The 16,383-nt window shown below is 34.7% G+C and overlaps 1 protein-coding gene across 2 annotated transcripts; it reads right to left on the bottom strand.

Annotated features, from left to right (window-relative positions):
* Nucleotides 1-12,623: 12,623 nt before the first annotated feature.
* Nucleotides 12,624-15,962, bottom strand: LOC110671959 (cytochrome b5). Of its 2 annotated transcripts, none has more exons than XM_021834602.2 (4): nt 15,804-15,962; nt 15,445-15,547; nt 13,207-13,273; nt 12,624-13,090 (listed from the first exon to the last, which is right to left on the bottom strand). In XM_021834602.2, exons 2-4 carry the CDS (start codon nt 15,529-15,531, stop codon nt 12,840-12,842), a joined length of 405 nt encoding a protein of 134 aa, XP_021690294.1. In that variant the 5' UTR covers nt 15,532-15,547; nt 15,804-15,962; the 3' UTR covers nt 12,624-12,839. The 2 variants fall into 2 exon arrangements, with proteins under 2 accessions (XP_021690294.1, XP_021690295.1); XM_021834603.2 differs by having other exon boundaries at nt 15,718-15,856.
* Between the last annotated feature and the right edge of the window lie 421 nt (nt 15,963-16,383).

Here is a 16,383-nt window from a genome sequence, read left to right as displayed (position 1 = left end):
TGGCACCAGCAGAACTAAAAGAATTGAAAGTACAGTTGTAAGAGTTGCTTGACAAGGGCTTTCATCCGCCCTAGTGTGTCACCTTGGGGAGCGCCGGTGTTGTTTGTAAAGAAGAAGGATGGCACTCTCCGGTTATGCATTGACTATCGGCAGTTGAATAAGGTGACAATAAAGAACAGATACCCATTGCCCCGCATTGATGACTTATTTGATCAGTTGAGAGGTGCAGCTGTATTCTCCAAAATTGACCTGAGATCAGGCTATTATCAGCTGAAAGTACAAGAGCAGAGTATACCTAAAATTGCCTTCAGAACCCACTATGGCCATTATGAGTTCTTGGTCATGCCATTCGGGTTAACTAATGCTCCGGCTACTTTTGCGGATCTGATGAACACTATCTTCAGACCATACCTCGACCAATTTGTTGTGGTATTTATTGATGATATATTAGTCTATTCGAGGAACACAGAAGAGCATGATATACATCTGCGGATTGTACTACAAACTTTGAGGGAAAAACAGCTAGACGCCAAACTGTCGAAATGTGAATTTTGGCTGAAGGAGATATCCTTTTTAGGGCACATAGTATCAGCAGAGGGTATTAAGGTAGATCCTAGCAAGATTGTAGCCGTCCTTAATTGGAAGCCACCCAGAAATGTCACAGAGATTCGTAGTTTTCTGGGGTTAGCTGGATACTACCGTCGATTTGTGAAGGGATTCTCCATGTTGGCATCTCCATTGACCAAGCTACTTAGAAAGGATGTGAAATTTCAGTGGACGGACAAATGCCAGCAAAGTTTTGATGAATTGAAAAGATGTTTGACAGAGGCTCCAGTCCTGACTTTGCCTACACAGGGTAAAGAATATACAGTTTATAGTGATGCTTCTCACAATGGGTTAGGCTGTGTATTGATGCAAGATCGAAACGTCATTGCCTATGCATCACGCCAGCTAAAACCGTATGAGAGGAATTATCCAACACATGATTTGGAGCTTGCAGCTATTGTGTTTGCTCTTAAGATCTGGAGACATTATTCGTATGGGGAGAAGTGTTACTTCTTCACAGATCATAAGAGTTTGAAGTATTTGGGCACCTAGAAAGAGCTGAACTTGAGACAGAGGAGATGGTTAGAGTTGATAAAAGACTATGATTGTCTGATAGACTATCAGCCAGGGAAAGCTAATGTTGTGGCTGACGCCTTAAGTCGCAAGACTATGGCAAGTCTACGGGTTACTCCTTTGTCTTTGGTACATGAGTTGAGATCATTACATGCCAGTTTAGAGATTAATGATGAGGGGCAGACAGCAGTTGCATGGCATGTACAGCCAGTGTTAATTGATCAGATCAGAATGGCTGCTCAGAATGATGAAAGGTATCATAAGCTGTTGGAAGAAGTCCGGCAAGGCAAGAAACCAGAATTCTCAATTAGAGATGACGGTCTACTACTACACCAGGATAGAATATGTATTCCTAATGATGTTGATTTGAGGCAAATCATTTTGAAGGAAGCACATGAGTCTCCTTTTGCTATGCACCCTGGTGGTACAAAAATGTATAGAGGGCTAAAGGAGCATTACTGGTGGATGGGTTTAAAAAAGAGATGTGGCAGAGTTTGTTTCCAAATGCCTGACTTGTCAGCAAGTAAAGGCAGAGCATCAAGTACCAACTGGGTTGTTACATCCACTACCAGTGCCAGAATGGAAATGGGAAAGAATAACGATGGATTTTGTAATGGGACTTCCGAGGACATAGAAGAGTCATGATGCAGTGTGGGTCATTATCGATAGACTGACTAAATCTGCTCATTTTCTGCCAATTCGAATGGACTACAGTTTAGACAGATTGGCCAGGTTGTACATTAATGAGATTGTGAGACTTCATGGAGTGCCAGTATCCATTGTATCAGACAGAGATCCTAGGTTCACTTCTAGATTCTAGGGTAGTCTTCAGAGAGCCCTAGGAACTAGATTGAACTTCAGTACTGCATTCCACCCACAGACAGATGGCCAGTCTGAGAGGGTAATTCAGATCTTGGAGGACATGCTACGGGCTTGTGTGATTGAATTTGAGGGTAGTTGGGATACACACTTGCCTTTGATTGAGTTTACTTACAACAACAGCTACCAATCAAGCATTGGGATGCCTCCATATGAAGCTTTATATGGCAGAAAATGTAGAACCCCGTTGTGTTGGGATGACGTGGGCGAAAGAAAGATGATTGGACCCGAAATTGTTCAACAGACTGAAGAGAAAATTAGGGTGATTAAAGATCGACTTAAAGCTGCATCAGACCGTCAGAAGTCATATGTTGATTTGAAAAGAAGGGATATTGAGTATGCAGTGGGTGAGAAAGTTTTCCTCAAGGTTTCTCCTTGGAAGAGGATTATGAGATTCGGCAGGAAGGGGAAACTAAGTCCTCGTTTTATCGGGCCATATGAGGTATTGGAAAGAGTGGGTCCTTTGGCATATCGTTTGGCACTACCTCCAAAGTTGGAGAAGATACATAATGTCTTCCATGTGTCTATGTTGAGGAGGTATCGATCGGACCCATCTCATGTACTACCAGTAGAAGAAATTGAAGTGAATCCAAACCTCACATATGAAGAAGAACCCATAAAGATTCTGGCTTATGAGGTGAAGCAGCTACAGAACAAGCAGATACCATTGGTAAAAGTGCTATGGAACCATCATTCTGGCCAGGAGGCTACTTGAGAACGAGAGGAGGACATGAGGAGACAACACCCACAGCTGTTCAGAGATTGATACCAGGTAAAATTTCGAGACGAAATTTATTTAAGGGGGGGAGAATTGTAACACCCCTATTTGTATAGCCTGGTATATTTTACTGTTCCGGTGACCGGTGTCGGTCCGGACAATTAAGGGGATTAGAACCATACTTAAGACAACTAGAGAAACCATAAACACAAATAATTAGTAATGCTCAATTAGTTAAGTATAAATAAGAAAAACAGAACATAAGAAGTTAAACGAGCCGAGAGTCACAGCGATGGGTGACCGTCTCAGGAACGACTGCGAAGTCATTTTAAACTCAAATTTCGAACCGTAAAATGTGACGCTGCGGTCATTAGGACCCTTATGAACACAGTGGAAAAGAGAAAATCACGAAAAAGAACTGATAAGCCAGTCAAATAATTAGGTCAGGGAGCCAAAAGAAATATGGAATTATTTGCAAACCGGGATGAACCGGCGAGGGGCAATTTGATCAATTGACCCCGAGAGCTAACTCCTGACCTAACTGTCAAATAAAATTGGAGAAAAGAAAATTTCAGAATCGAGAATTAAATTAAAAAACTAATAGAAAAAAAAAAAAAAGAGAGGAAAATGAAAAAGTAAAAAGGTGATGACATCATGCATGACCTCATGCATGATGCCATAAATAAATTAATTAAGTTAATTATTAATTTAGAATTTTGTGGTCTTCCATAAGTTAAATTAGATAAAAGAAAAGAAAAAAAAAAGGAAACAAAAAGTCCTCTTCCATCTCTCTTTGCCGCCTCACTTCTTCCATAAATCCTCCATGAAAGCTCTTCATTTAAGCTTACACTTAAGCTTAATTTTTCCTTACTCAACCTTAATAACTCTCATAAAAACTTCACTAGAGCTTGTTATTGCAACTTGAAAAGAGGATTACAAGAAGAAAGAAGAGTTAAAGATAGGGTTTTGAAGTTTTAAGAGAGGTTAGTATGTTAACTTGTTACTTTCCATTTTAAATGCATAATTAGTTGTTGAAATGAGCTTAGAACTAATGAAATGAAATAAAAATATGGGGGAAGGACCATTACTGAATTTTTGGCTAGCTTGAAGGGGAGTATGATTTGCATGAATTTAATGGGTTTGAATGAATTTATGGACCTCCCTTAGTTGAATGATTATGGTTGAGAACTTTGAAATTTGCTAATGGTAATTAAGTAGTGAGATTAGGGTTTGAAACCTAGGGTTTGAGGCAAAAATTTGGAGAAATGAGTAAATGGTGTATTTGATCTATTGTGAGGTGAAAAATGGTCAATTGTGACCAAATGAGTTGTGTTTGAATTGTTGGAATGGAAGCTAAATTCGGAGGTTGTATGGTCATGCTGCTGGCAGCATGACCAAGTCAACTTTGAAGGACCAAAACTAAAATTTTACAAGTCCAATTGATATGGTACCAATTGGAGATGAAAATAGACATAAAATGACACAATTTTTATTTAGGAACAATGCCCAAAAAGTGACCAAAACTTAGTGAACCAATTGACCAAAGTTGGATAAGAGCAGTCTGCCACTGTACAAACTGACCAAATGAACAGTATTTATTCATTTGGTCATAACTCGAGTTAGACAGGTCAAAATGACCTGAAATTTTACCAAAGGTTAGATGAGATATAGACCTAAAACTTTCATGAAGAACACAAGTCCAAATTCTGCCAGCAACCAAGCCATTTGGCCACCCCAAGTTGGTGACTCAAATCTGCTAGCACCAAAATTTGCCCAGAAAATCTGGGTTGTGTCCAATCCGGCAGCCCTAGTTCAAATGGCCATAACTTGAGCTACAAAACTCCAATTGGGGTGATCCAAAAGTGAGAATAAACTTAAGACAATAAGAAAAATTTTCTATGAAGAAAGATTTGCCAAATTCCAACAGTAGATTGACCAATGGAACAGTGTAACTAGGAGCACCAAAACTGAAAATTTGACAATTTTGCTTGAAGGACTTAAGCTTTGAGAAAATGACCAAAACCAACAAATTTAATGACCAAAATGTGGTATGTGGGTAAAGTTGGAATTCCCATACCTATTAAGCCTTAAAAAGTCAACAATTTGACTTGAATAGTGTAGTGAATAGTAACCCGAAACACAAAAACTTCAAGAACGTCGAAATTAGTACATTAAAGCTAGGTAAAAGTGAAGTGAAATTTATTTTTGGATTTATGCTAAGTTATGGTACTGAAACACTGTGAAATTGTGTGTTTCAGCTGAAAAAGACTTGGAAACTCGAAGAGACTAAGTCAAGGCCTAAAGGCGACTCACGTCAGGTCTGTGCACAGTAATTTTTATTTGAATATATGATTCTTGAAAATTTGATTTTTTTGAACTAGTTACGAATTGTGTTGCCATTTATGATTGTGAATATGACTTTGAAAGTTTACTAGATTTCCAATAAATTATTTGAATAAATTGTTTTGAATTGATTTTGTGTTCACACTTAGCATGACAGTATCACACTGTTCCTCCTCCATTTATGGGGTTGAGATCGTTTATTTTCCTCCCTCTCTGGTTTACCAGCTAAGGTTGAGATCGGATGAGTACTCATTAGCTAGCTAGCCACCTCCCTCATTGATTTCGATTAATGGGGTTGTAGATTGCTTTGTCGTGGTGTACAACACAGCATTGATCGAAAATTTTGTGTCATGGCTTAAGTTGTGTATGACTTTGGCAACACTGTGTTTATGAAATTGTTTGACTAAATTGTGTTATTATGAGCTTTGATAATTCGAGAAATATTTAAATTGTGTTTCACCAATGAATGATTTATGTATTGCATTTTAAATTTTTATTGTGCACCACTTAGTATTTTTATACTCAGCGATAGCTTATTTTGCTGTCGCAGATAAGAGCAAGGAGAAAGCAGCAGAGTGAGCTGCTATCAAATTGTGGACCACATCAATCATTTTGTACGGGTATTATTTTATACCCTTGTGGATAATTTTGATGTAAATATAGAAATGTTGTATGTATTAATGAAAGTTGAGCAGTTGTAAAATAAATTGTAATAATATTATATTTGGATTTCCTTTTGTAAATTAATGTTTGTACTTGGAAATTTCATACTTTATGCCATGTGAATGAAATTATTAAATATTTTGTGATGATAAATTTTGATTGAATTGTGGAATTATTTTGAAGTGAATTGAATTGAGTTGATTTGAGGTTTATTGGAGGTTAAGAGTTGTGAAAAATTTTTGGAAGTGTTTTTCTCAGGTATTTGAAGAACTGTTTTCTCCAATTACAAACGGAACTCTGTCAAAATTTTTATAAAATTTGTGGCAAAATTAAAATGGACAAAAATCTTTTCTAGTATTTAAACTTTGAATAAATGGTTTTTAATTCCTACCAAAATGCTCACCACTTTCAAAATGTAAGAAAATTATTTTAAAATCCCTTGTAGGGTACTTAATGAGTTATCGGTAGGTGAAATTTGATAGTTCATTAAGTATTCTACGGGATCATGTTATGCCTTACAGAGGGGTAAGGTGTGACATGAGACAGCCTAGCAAGTATAGAGAAAATGCTAAAAGATTAGCAAAGAAAATTATAACATAAATAAATATTGCAAATGTGACTTACATAATAATATAAGCATAAATTTATTATTTTTAGATCATTTTTCTATGTACATTATTACTGTACATTGGCGAAATAAACACTTCCAAAGAAGACTAAATTAGGATAAAACATATTAAATTTTAGAACCGCATGTGAAGTATAAATAAATCTTAATTATTTAAATTATGTTTTATTTCTATCTTTATTTGTATATTATTTCCTTGTTATATTATTGCACCACTAAGCAGCAATGCTTAGCGCGATGGAATTGTTTCCTCGCGCAGATACTAAAGTTAAAGCCCACCGAATACTAAATAGAGATTTTGGAGTTCTGATCTGCAGAGCGTTCAAGGTTGTCACCTCCTCAGCAATGCATGTAGATAGGGCTCACATTAAGCATATCATGTATTTTGTGTATGTTATTTATTTCTTATATTGCAATGTAAATTAGCAAATTGTAATTAATTTGTATATCATGTAAATTAAAGATTTATTTAATTATTGCAAATGATGTAAATTAATGCAAATTTGAGAATTTTGCTATAAGAATGGAGCATAAATGAATTTGTACAAATGAGTATAGATTTGAATTACATAATGATTTTTCAAATGATGATATGAGTATGGATGAGATTATACATAGAAAATATTGGTGAATTTTCAAACAGATGAATAGTAAAACACGTCAAATGAAAATAAAATAGGAGAAACTCCGTTAGTTTCTCCGTCGAAAAATAATTGATATTAAATTAAACGAATTCAAAATTATTAAAAAAAATAAAGTAAGATAAGTTAGGGTGCTTCGGCACCGATTGTAGCATGCCTTGCTCGGCTACACTTTAGTCGAGTGAGGGGTGTTACAAATCTCATCTCCCTCACTCTCTCTCCCATGTCGAAAACTACAACTCCATCTACCTCCATTGATGCCTCGCATGCAAGCTTAAAAATCTCTCCCATTCTCACCCTAATCCTCACAACTCCTTTCATTAAAAGTGATCCTCACAACTCTTGTGAAGACACCAAAACCCAGAAATTCCATTAACCAAGTCAAATTGCTTGCCTAAGTAGGGACACCAAAACTATCCAGAATTGAAACTGCTCAGAATTGCTAGACAAAGGCAAACTGACCAGTTTTGGTAAAGAGACCATAACTTGGTCCATAGAACTCCAAGTGCCCTGAAACCAGTGCCCAAATTTCAATAAGACATAGGCCTACAATAATGGTATTTTGACCAAAACCCAGAAATTAAGAGAACGAGGTCAATTAACTTGATTAAGTTGGCATGCCAATTCTAGAAATGGTATAAATGACCATTAACTCCAGAATAGTGTCTTAAGCATATCTCCCACTAGAAATCTTCAATTGAAATGAGCCATACCATTCTGGAAAGCTAAGAAATAGACCTTTAATTTTATTTTAGACATTTTTCTCAACTTATGAATGTAAGAAGCTTCAATATTGGGTCAAAGCAACTGACCAAGTTGAAATCCTGTTACTACAAGACACTTGAGTCTAGTCAATAATTTGATTATAAATAATTCTACAAGACTTGAAATATCACAATAAAAAATTTTGAGTGACCATAAGATATAGGGCAACATATCCTATGAAGAATAGTAGAACTAAATATGGCAGTAACCTACTCAAATAAAATTGGCAAAGTATAATATCAAAACTACCTAGTAAGGGAACCAAAATCCAGAATTGACCTAGTTATGGTTATTTGACCATAACTTGGGTTATACAAATCCAAATGACATGATTCAAAAAGAAAAATAAAGAAAGACATAGAGGAACAACTTCCATTAAGGAAGTGTGGCCAAATAGTAGCCACAAGTTATTCAATTTGATATGTAAAGATAAGACAGTAAAGCTGAACCTAAAGAAAGGTTCTTGAAATAACTTATTGACTTATCCCTAATAAGTCACTACATGCTAAATTACATGAAATGGGTATGTGGGATTTACTTTCCCATTATACATTGATATGAAAATTCTGTTATCACTATATGCTAAATTACATGAAACAGAAATATGTGACCCACTTTCTCACAGTACATGAACATGAAAATTTAGCTAAATAATTATTAATGCCTAATTGCCCACAATAAACCTAGGCTTATATATATATAGTTGGATCAATTGGTATACCAATTAGGAAATACAAATAGTAGTACTACCTACATGAATAAGCCTACATGAATATGCCTACATAGATAGGCCTACATGAATACGCCTACATAGATAGGCCTACATGAATACGCCTATATAGATAGGCCTACATGAACAAGCCTATATAGATAGGCCTACATGAACAAGCCTACATAGATAGGCCTACATAAATAAGCCCACATGAATAAGCCCACATGGATAAGCCTACATGGATAGGCCCGCATGAATAAGCCTACATGGATAATCATTGATCGACAACATATGTCCGATATAATTGATCTACAGGTTTTATGCCTGCCCACTGGCCTTGTGCCTAACTTGACAGATGCCATTGTGCATAATTGTATTTCTGGCTTTAAAAGCCCCCCCACTGGTGCCTGACATAACAGATGTATACTGGACAGACATACGGCTGTCTAACTAGTATATTCCTGTGTATTTAGCATTATAGTCTATTATAGGTTACTTGGGCATTGATATAATTTTAAAAGACTGATAATGAAACCAATGAATAGATAAGATACTGATAATTAATTTAGTTCCAAAGTACAGAAAAGTCATAAATGACTTAGACTATATCAGAAATGAACAAAAAAGATACTGTTAAATCTAACTGTTCCCAAAGTGTAGAAAATTATAAATGTCTTAGAATTGATGACAGTTTCTCTTATATCAGTTTAAGGAGACTGAAAATGAAATATATTCATAGATAAGATCCTGATAAGTAAATTATTCCCAAAGTGCAATAAAATATATAATTGACCTAGAAGTGCAAAATTATACATAGAGCTATTACTTTTAATTATTCAGTTATTATTCTTTAAAATTATGCACCATTAAGCAATTTGATTAGCACGTTGGTTTTTCCATCGCGTAGGTACTGGAGATCAGCAGCCGCCACAGCAGCAGCCACCACAGTAGTGTTCTGACCGCAGTTGACTAAATTTGCATAAAGTCCAGAGTTCACCTCATAAGTCTTTTGTATTTTGGTAGGGCCCATGTATAGACTAGTATTTTAGTTCATTGTGTATAAACATGATGTAATTACTAGTTTGTGATGTAAATGAAAATTGTAATTATATATTTTGGATTGTAAATAAAGTTATGAATTTTTGTATATGAATTTCTATATGAGTGAATGAATGAACTTGAAATTATATGAGCAGAAATGACATGATATGACATGTAGAGATATGAAATTGTTTTTAACAGGTAACTAGTGGAACCTGCTAGATGTTAATTAAACAGAAAAGGTTCTACCCGGGTATCCACAAAAATAAATTGTGACTTTATATCGAAATAATTTCAATATACAGACTACCTAAAGTGAGGGCGTTACAAGTTTGCTTCCATATTATTAAATGGCATCAAGCTGATAGAGTGATGAGGCAATTTGGTTTGGCCCAGTCTATTCTAGGACCATCGATGTAAATAGACGAGTTGCACGAGATTACTGTCCAATTTAGTGAGAGTAATTGGGCACACCACCATGCGACATACATTAATCGTTGGAATAGGTGAGAACAATATATTATTCAAGGGTAAGAAATGGGACAACCACTCCACCATCATTCTGAATATATGGAGTGGTACCGTCAAGTTGCGAGACGTTGGATCTCAATAAGTGGAGCTGTTATTGGTTGTGTGATAATGATTTACAACATGTATATTTTCATTATTAAATACTTAGTAATGACTATTTTATATTTTTTAACCCAAAATGTTAAGTAATGCATGGACTTTTTATTTTTACAGGAGGATGCAATTGAGGATTGTTTGCTAAAATTACAAAACCCATCAACACAAAATGTGGCAGAAGTTAAGTGTACATTAAGGAAAATAATGATTGCCCTAGAGCAAGAAAGTTGGCTTTGTCAAATGCCACCTCCTCAGTCCGCACCTCAAGTAGTAATTTTTAATGATGAATTGGAAGAGGACCAACCCATCAACCGGCCTGAGCCCTCACATAGAGCAGGATGACGTCGATTATGTCCTGCTCGACGTCGTCAACATCCAGTGCATCGAGCCTCTTCGCCCGATGATGTTTTGCCCTCACCTGTCGCATTCCACCCTTACTGCATGGCATCAGCGCCTGATCCTGTTCCCTCAGCTCCTACACCGTTTGATCCTAGTCCATCCACAATATTTCAACCATATTCAAAAACTATCCCTACACATTTCACTAGTTGGATGCCTACCCCATCAATGCTTGGCCCATCAGCACCATGGATGCCACATCAATCTCAAATGCAAAGTAGAAGCACATTCGACTTCACTGAGAGTTAGCAGCTGCAAAACACAATTCTGTGGCTTATTTGCTCCTTTTGGCAGACCATCTACCATTAGGCTGTCACACTATACTTCAAGTCAATTTAGTGGATATGATTCAGATCAATACTTTGCACCATATCAATCTGGTGCCTTAGGCCATATTCCATGTGGTGCGGGTCTATTTGGACACCATGAACAAAGTGCTGTGCATTATACTGTAGGGGGGGAATCATCAGGACGACAACAAGGACAACCTAACCAACCTCAAGATGCACAAGGTGATCTAGAAGATCATAAAGAAGGGGAACAACATCGAGTTCTTCGACTAAGGCGACATATACGAAGACCTGATTGTGGCACGACTGATTTAAATATTTATTTTCATTTGTATATTAATTATGAATACTTGTCTTAATTTATATCTTGCTTTAGGTCAATTGCTACGATATACTAGTGAAAATTTTTTTTATATTTTTTGCATAATTTAATTGAAAATAAAAAAGTAATTAAAGCTAATGACTATATAACACACAATGCAACCCACACTTTATTAAAAGCAATAAATTTTATAACAGATTGCAATTTAATTTCGTACAAATTTTTAATAACCTAATTTGGTACTAAGTGAAAATCAGTTACAATATCTAAATTATATATTGTTATAAATGCTCATACGTAATAAACAATAATTTAATTTCTTTTAATACTTAAATTTATTAATTGCTATCAAGAAAATAAATTATCCATAATTATAATAAGAATAAAAATTTAATTTAAAATTTAATATTTTTAAATCTATAAAATTAACATATTTTTTTTAATAATTACAATATAAATTTTCATTAACAAATATGATTAAAATTTCAAACTTTAATTTTTTTTAATTTATAAAACTAACATAATTTTAAAAAAAATTACATTATATATTTTCACGAACAAATTTAGTTAAAATTTTATACTTTAGTATTTTTAATCTATATAACTAATAAATTTTTAAAAATACAAAATTAATGTGTTTTAAAAAATAAAACCAAAAAAAATTCCAAACAACATGGTTGAAATATTATACACATTATTTTTTATCTATAAACAAAAACATATTTTACACATTAATTATATTAATAATATTAAATAAATTTAAGTTAATAAAATATATTAAATTGTGGCAGGAGGACGCCATTCATGATGGCGTTTTGGTGCAAAAGAATTCCATGAAATAGTGGGTGTGAGGTAGAAAACAAAAACGCGATTATGACTAGCGTTTTGATGCAAAAATGCCATTATTATTATGTCATTTTGATTAGCATTTTTGTTTTCATACACTTTTTTTATTAGCGTATTCTAAAAGCTGACATTTTCTCCACCTCCTTGTAATTTAGTTGATTCACACCCGTTTATGGTAAATTTAATTGTACAGTACATCTGTACCGTAAAAATTCCTGGGCAACTAGATGCATGGAAAACTCTTGGATGATGCACATGAATTGGCCGTGACCCTGCACGACAAAATAGAGAGCGCTTTCTGATGGCTGCTTTTTGAGTTTGCTAACTAATTTATGTGCTTAAAACTCTTTCAAACAAGCAATCATCTGCTATACATTCTCAGCTATGCTGCTGAGTGATCAAATCTCTCAGGTAGGCCGGTGAATGATTAAATGACCTGAGGGTTATTATTTAGATATCTGTATTCATTTCTACCACCTATTGGAATGCAGCAGCCTCTAAATTCATAGCCATATCACATAGCATATTAAACAGGTAGTGCCTGAATCAACAACCAATAACATTGTATGACGAACCATAAGCTAGAGGGATTAGCGAATCATAGTTGATCAGAATAATAAGAGACGCACGAAAAGAAAATAAACCTTGCATATCACCCAGAAAAAGCAAATATTGTCCTATTATCAATGAAACAGATGTTCCAAATACAGTCACAGACAGGCCTCCAGGGGACCAAGTTTGAACCGCTGCTTAATTTTTCAACAGACATTGCAGAAAAAAAAAAGAAAAAAAAGGAAGAAGAAGAAGAAGAAACCTAAAATGTTGAACTAATATGACGTAATTAGCCTACTCTTTCTTGGTGAAGTGTCGAACTGCAAAGGCTAAGCCTAAGATCAAAAGAGGCACGAGAAACTGCAAGATCTTAATAAAAAACTCTGATCTATTATTGTGATTGTAGGAAGTTTGCTGTGGAGGAATGTGGGTACGTTTTGCTGGAACAGTTGATGCATCTATTTCACCAATGTAGTATTTTGCCATCATTTCTCTAGCAGAATCACTGTGACCCACATCTTCAAAATCATTTGTTGCATCTTTCCCTAAAAGAATAATATTTAAAAAAAAAACAAAAAAAGAATATAATCTCAAATAAGCGTTGAAATTTAGGCCTTGCTCTACTAAATTGAAAATTATACAACTAGCACTGTAGCATTACCAGTTGATGACAGCAGAACTTCATCTCCTCCAGGATGGTCATCCATGAAGGGGGTGACATCATACACCTGAATTTGAAGCTCAAAACTTTAATTAACAAATAAAATCAAGGCATAAGAAAACATTTCATGCCACATATACGTTGCCCTTATTACCATGTCAAAGAAAAAAAAATACTCAGATAAGAGAGTCTACACATCTTGAAGAGCAGCAGGCGCAAGTGCATTACTTACAATTGTGAATACCCAGGAAAAAAACCTTGTACTGTATGCAACATGAAATTATACTCTTTATCACATCAAATCAAACCTACGACCCAAATAGATAGAGTTTTTAATAATGTATGAATTATCCAACTTCTTAAGTTAAAGAACTGATTTACCATCATCAGTATCCTTCCACGAGTGCAAGTACCATCCATCCAGTAATTTATACTTTAAATACAGTTTCTATCATTTATGCATATTGAAGTTCAAAAGGGTTATTGCAATCTCAGTTATTGCCGCTCATGAAAACAGAACTTCATTTGAAATTGAGGGTAAAGATGTGTTACTCATGCATGCAAGATAGAGGTTGAATGTAACTGATGTACCACCACTCGTTTATTTTATGATCTGATTTTTCCATAAATTGTAGATAGGCCTGGCCATGGTCTGATCAAAACTAGAACCAAAAACCATTCAACAGTTCCTAGGCCCAGCCCGAACCGAAACTTGCACTAATCAGTCCCCTCTTGAAGCTCGTCAACTGGACTGGATCCACCAGTCTGGGCCGGTTTACCCGCTTTTAAAAATAATAATAATTATTATTATGTGACATTCCCTGGGTGTGTTGCATGACGCTCTCACAGGCTAATGCCTACAACCCCTTTTTTGTTACCATTGCAAGAAAGCAACAATTTTTATTTTTTATTAATTTAAAAAAAAAATTGTAAATGTCAATTTACATTATAACAGTCAAATAACGGCTATATTTTAAGGACATTTTGGATAAGGAAAAAAAAATGCTTATAAATACCTAACAATTTTCATTTCTAAACCACTCTCAATTCTCTCAACTCTCTCAACTTTTTATCAACCCTCTAAACGTCTCTCAATTTTACTCATTTATTTGATTTTACTTTTTTAAATACAAAAAAAAAGTCAAGTCTATGTTCAATACCGTGTTAAGAAATAACAAAAGTAAGGGAAAAATTGGAAAAACTAAATCTTCCTTTGACTCTAATTTTCAATTTATGAGAACTAATACTTTTGATGAATCATTCGAGAGCCAAACAAGCCCAACACTTACACACTCATCCAACCCAAGAAAGTGAGCATATCAATACAGAAGATGACAAAGACAAAGCACCAGCTTTTCAACCCAATCGGACCAAGGAGGAAAATCTCTAAAATCCAATATATTTCATGCTCATTTGATTAAACTTAATCCAAATAATCAAGTGAAAATAAAATGCAACCACTGTGAACCTTTTGAAATTCAAGGAAGAGGCAAATATGAAACTTTTAAACCACACCACCAAGATAAACATTTGATCAAGCATATTAATCAATTTAAGTCTTCACAATCACCACAAGTCTTCCAAAGTTCATATAACGTCGTGAAAAAGAACTTATCTTGTTCATTCGGAGAAGAACTACAATTTCAAATTTTTTTACAAAATGGTTAAACAGTCAATTTAAAAGGTTCCAAGAAATACATTAAAAAGAACAATCATTTCAACGTTTTACAAGAAAAATTGAGTTAGTAAAAGTACTTAACAGGTTGGAACACTGAGTTTTTATTGGTTTCGATGTTTGGAGCAATCACTGAAAAATTAATTTATATAAGGGAATAACTTATCATTGGGTTCATGAATTTCTTTTTTTTTGTGAAATAAAAAAAGAATTTTGGCTTTTAGAATTTTTAATGAAAAACATATTGATCAAAATCTGATTTCCTCTAAATATAATTTTGAAAGGCCTTAATATTTCCTCTAATTATCAGTTTTATGGTTTTTCTTGATGAGCTAAGTTCTGAACACTGGAATCACGAAAACAGACACAACAAAGACCAACCAATCATCAAAACAGAGCATAATTTCCTTCAGCATTATGCAGAACAACAAAATACTTGCAAATAAATTCAATACAAAAAGGGTGCAAGAAATTCAATCACAACAATCAACTTTCTGATCTTCAAATCTTGTGACAAACAACGGAAAAAAGATCAAAACTCAAATAAAATAGAAAAATCGAACCTTGCCAGAGATAATGAGCCAACAATCCTTAGTTTTATTGTGCTTTGCAACCTCATCGAATTTGTGAATTTTGGGATCTGAAGCCATCGTTTTCTCCCCTAAACTGAACACAACAGCATCCAATATTCACAACCCACGAAAATTCATATACCAAAACGTCAAATTTAATAATCTATACAAAAATTTAATTTAATGAACCAAATTAAGAGCAAGCAATTTCAATCACAAAAACAAAACCCCACAAAGACAGGATATAGCTACAAGGCTACCTACACGAGAAAAAAAAAGGTAGAAAAATTCCTAAAATCGAGACTCTGGAAAAAAAATTGAACAAAATGAAGAATCCAAAAGGAGCTTACGTCTTGCAGAGAAGGTGTGTTCAAAGCCAACTCTTTGTTTTTGTCAACTGACCTGTCAAAGCCCAAAACTAAGTGGCAGGCATTTTCAAGTAATTACGTGTATTTATTTGCCAAAATCGTGAAAAGGTTGGAAAATGACCTTAACATGTGAGATATTAACAGTGATGTTAAGGTAAGATAGTTGTTTGACCAGGGGTAGTTTTGGACTATAAAAATTAATTCTTTTTCTTGTCTGTTTTATTTATGTGAACCTGCCCAGGGATCGGAGGGTCCACGTTTATTCAAAGTGTTCCGTATGCAAAGTTGAAGTACTCGACAAAGAAAAAAAGTTTGTGAAGTACAGGTATTACTATTTATATATTTTTTAAAATCGTCTTTGATCTTGTTTGGTTTCAAATGACCAACTTCTTATTAACTCTACTTCTCAACAAGGTGAAAAGCTGAAGCTTGAGATTGGAGGCCGAGAGTCATTGTCACATAGTATTTTGCGGTCGTCTGGATGAGCACTCACCGAAGTGAAAAAGAGTGAGGAGTCGGTACTTTAATTTTGAGAGAAATTAAAGGAAACCATTTATATATA

Source organism: Hevea brasiliensis, chromosome 2 (assembly GCF_030052815.1).
Source record: "Hevea brasiliensis isolate MT/VB/25A 57/8 chromosome 2, ASM3005281v1, whole genome shotgun sequence".
Classification (NCBI taxonomy): domain Eukaryota; kingdom Viridiplantae; phylum Streptophyta; class Magnoliopsida; order Malpighiales; family Euphorbiaceae; genus Hevea; species Hevea brasiliensis.
Note: the sequence above shows the minus strand (reverse complement) of the source record. Positions and strands in the feature narration are given on the sequence as shown.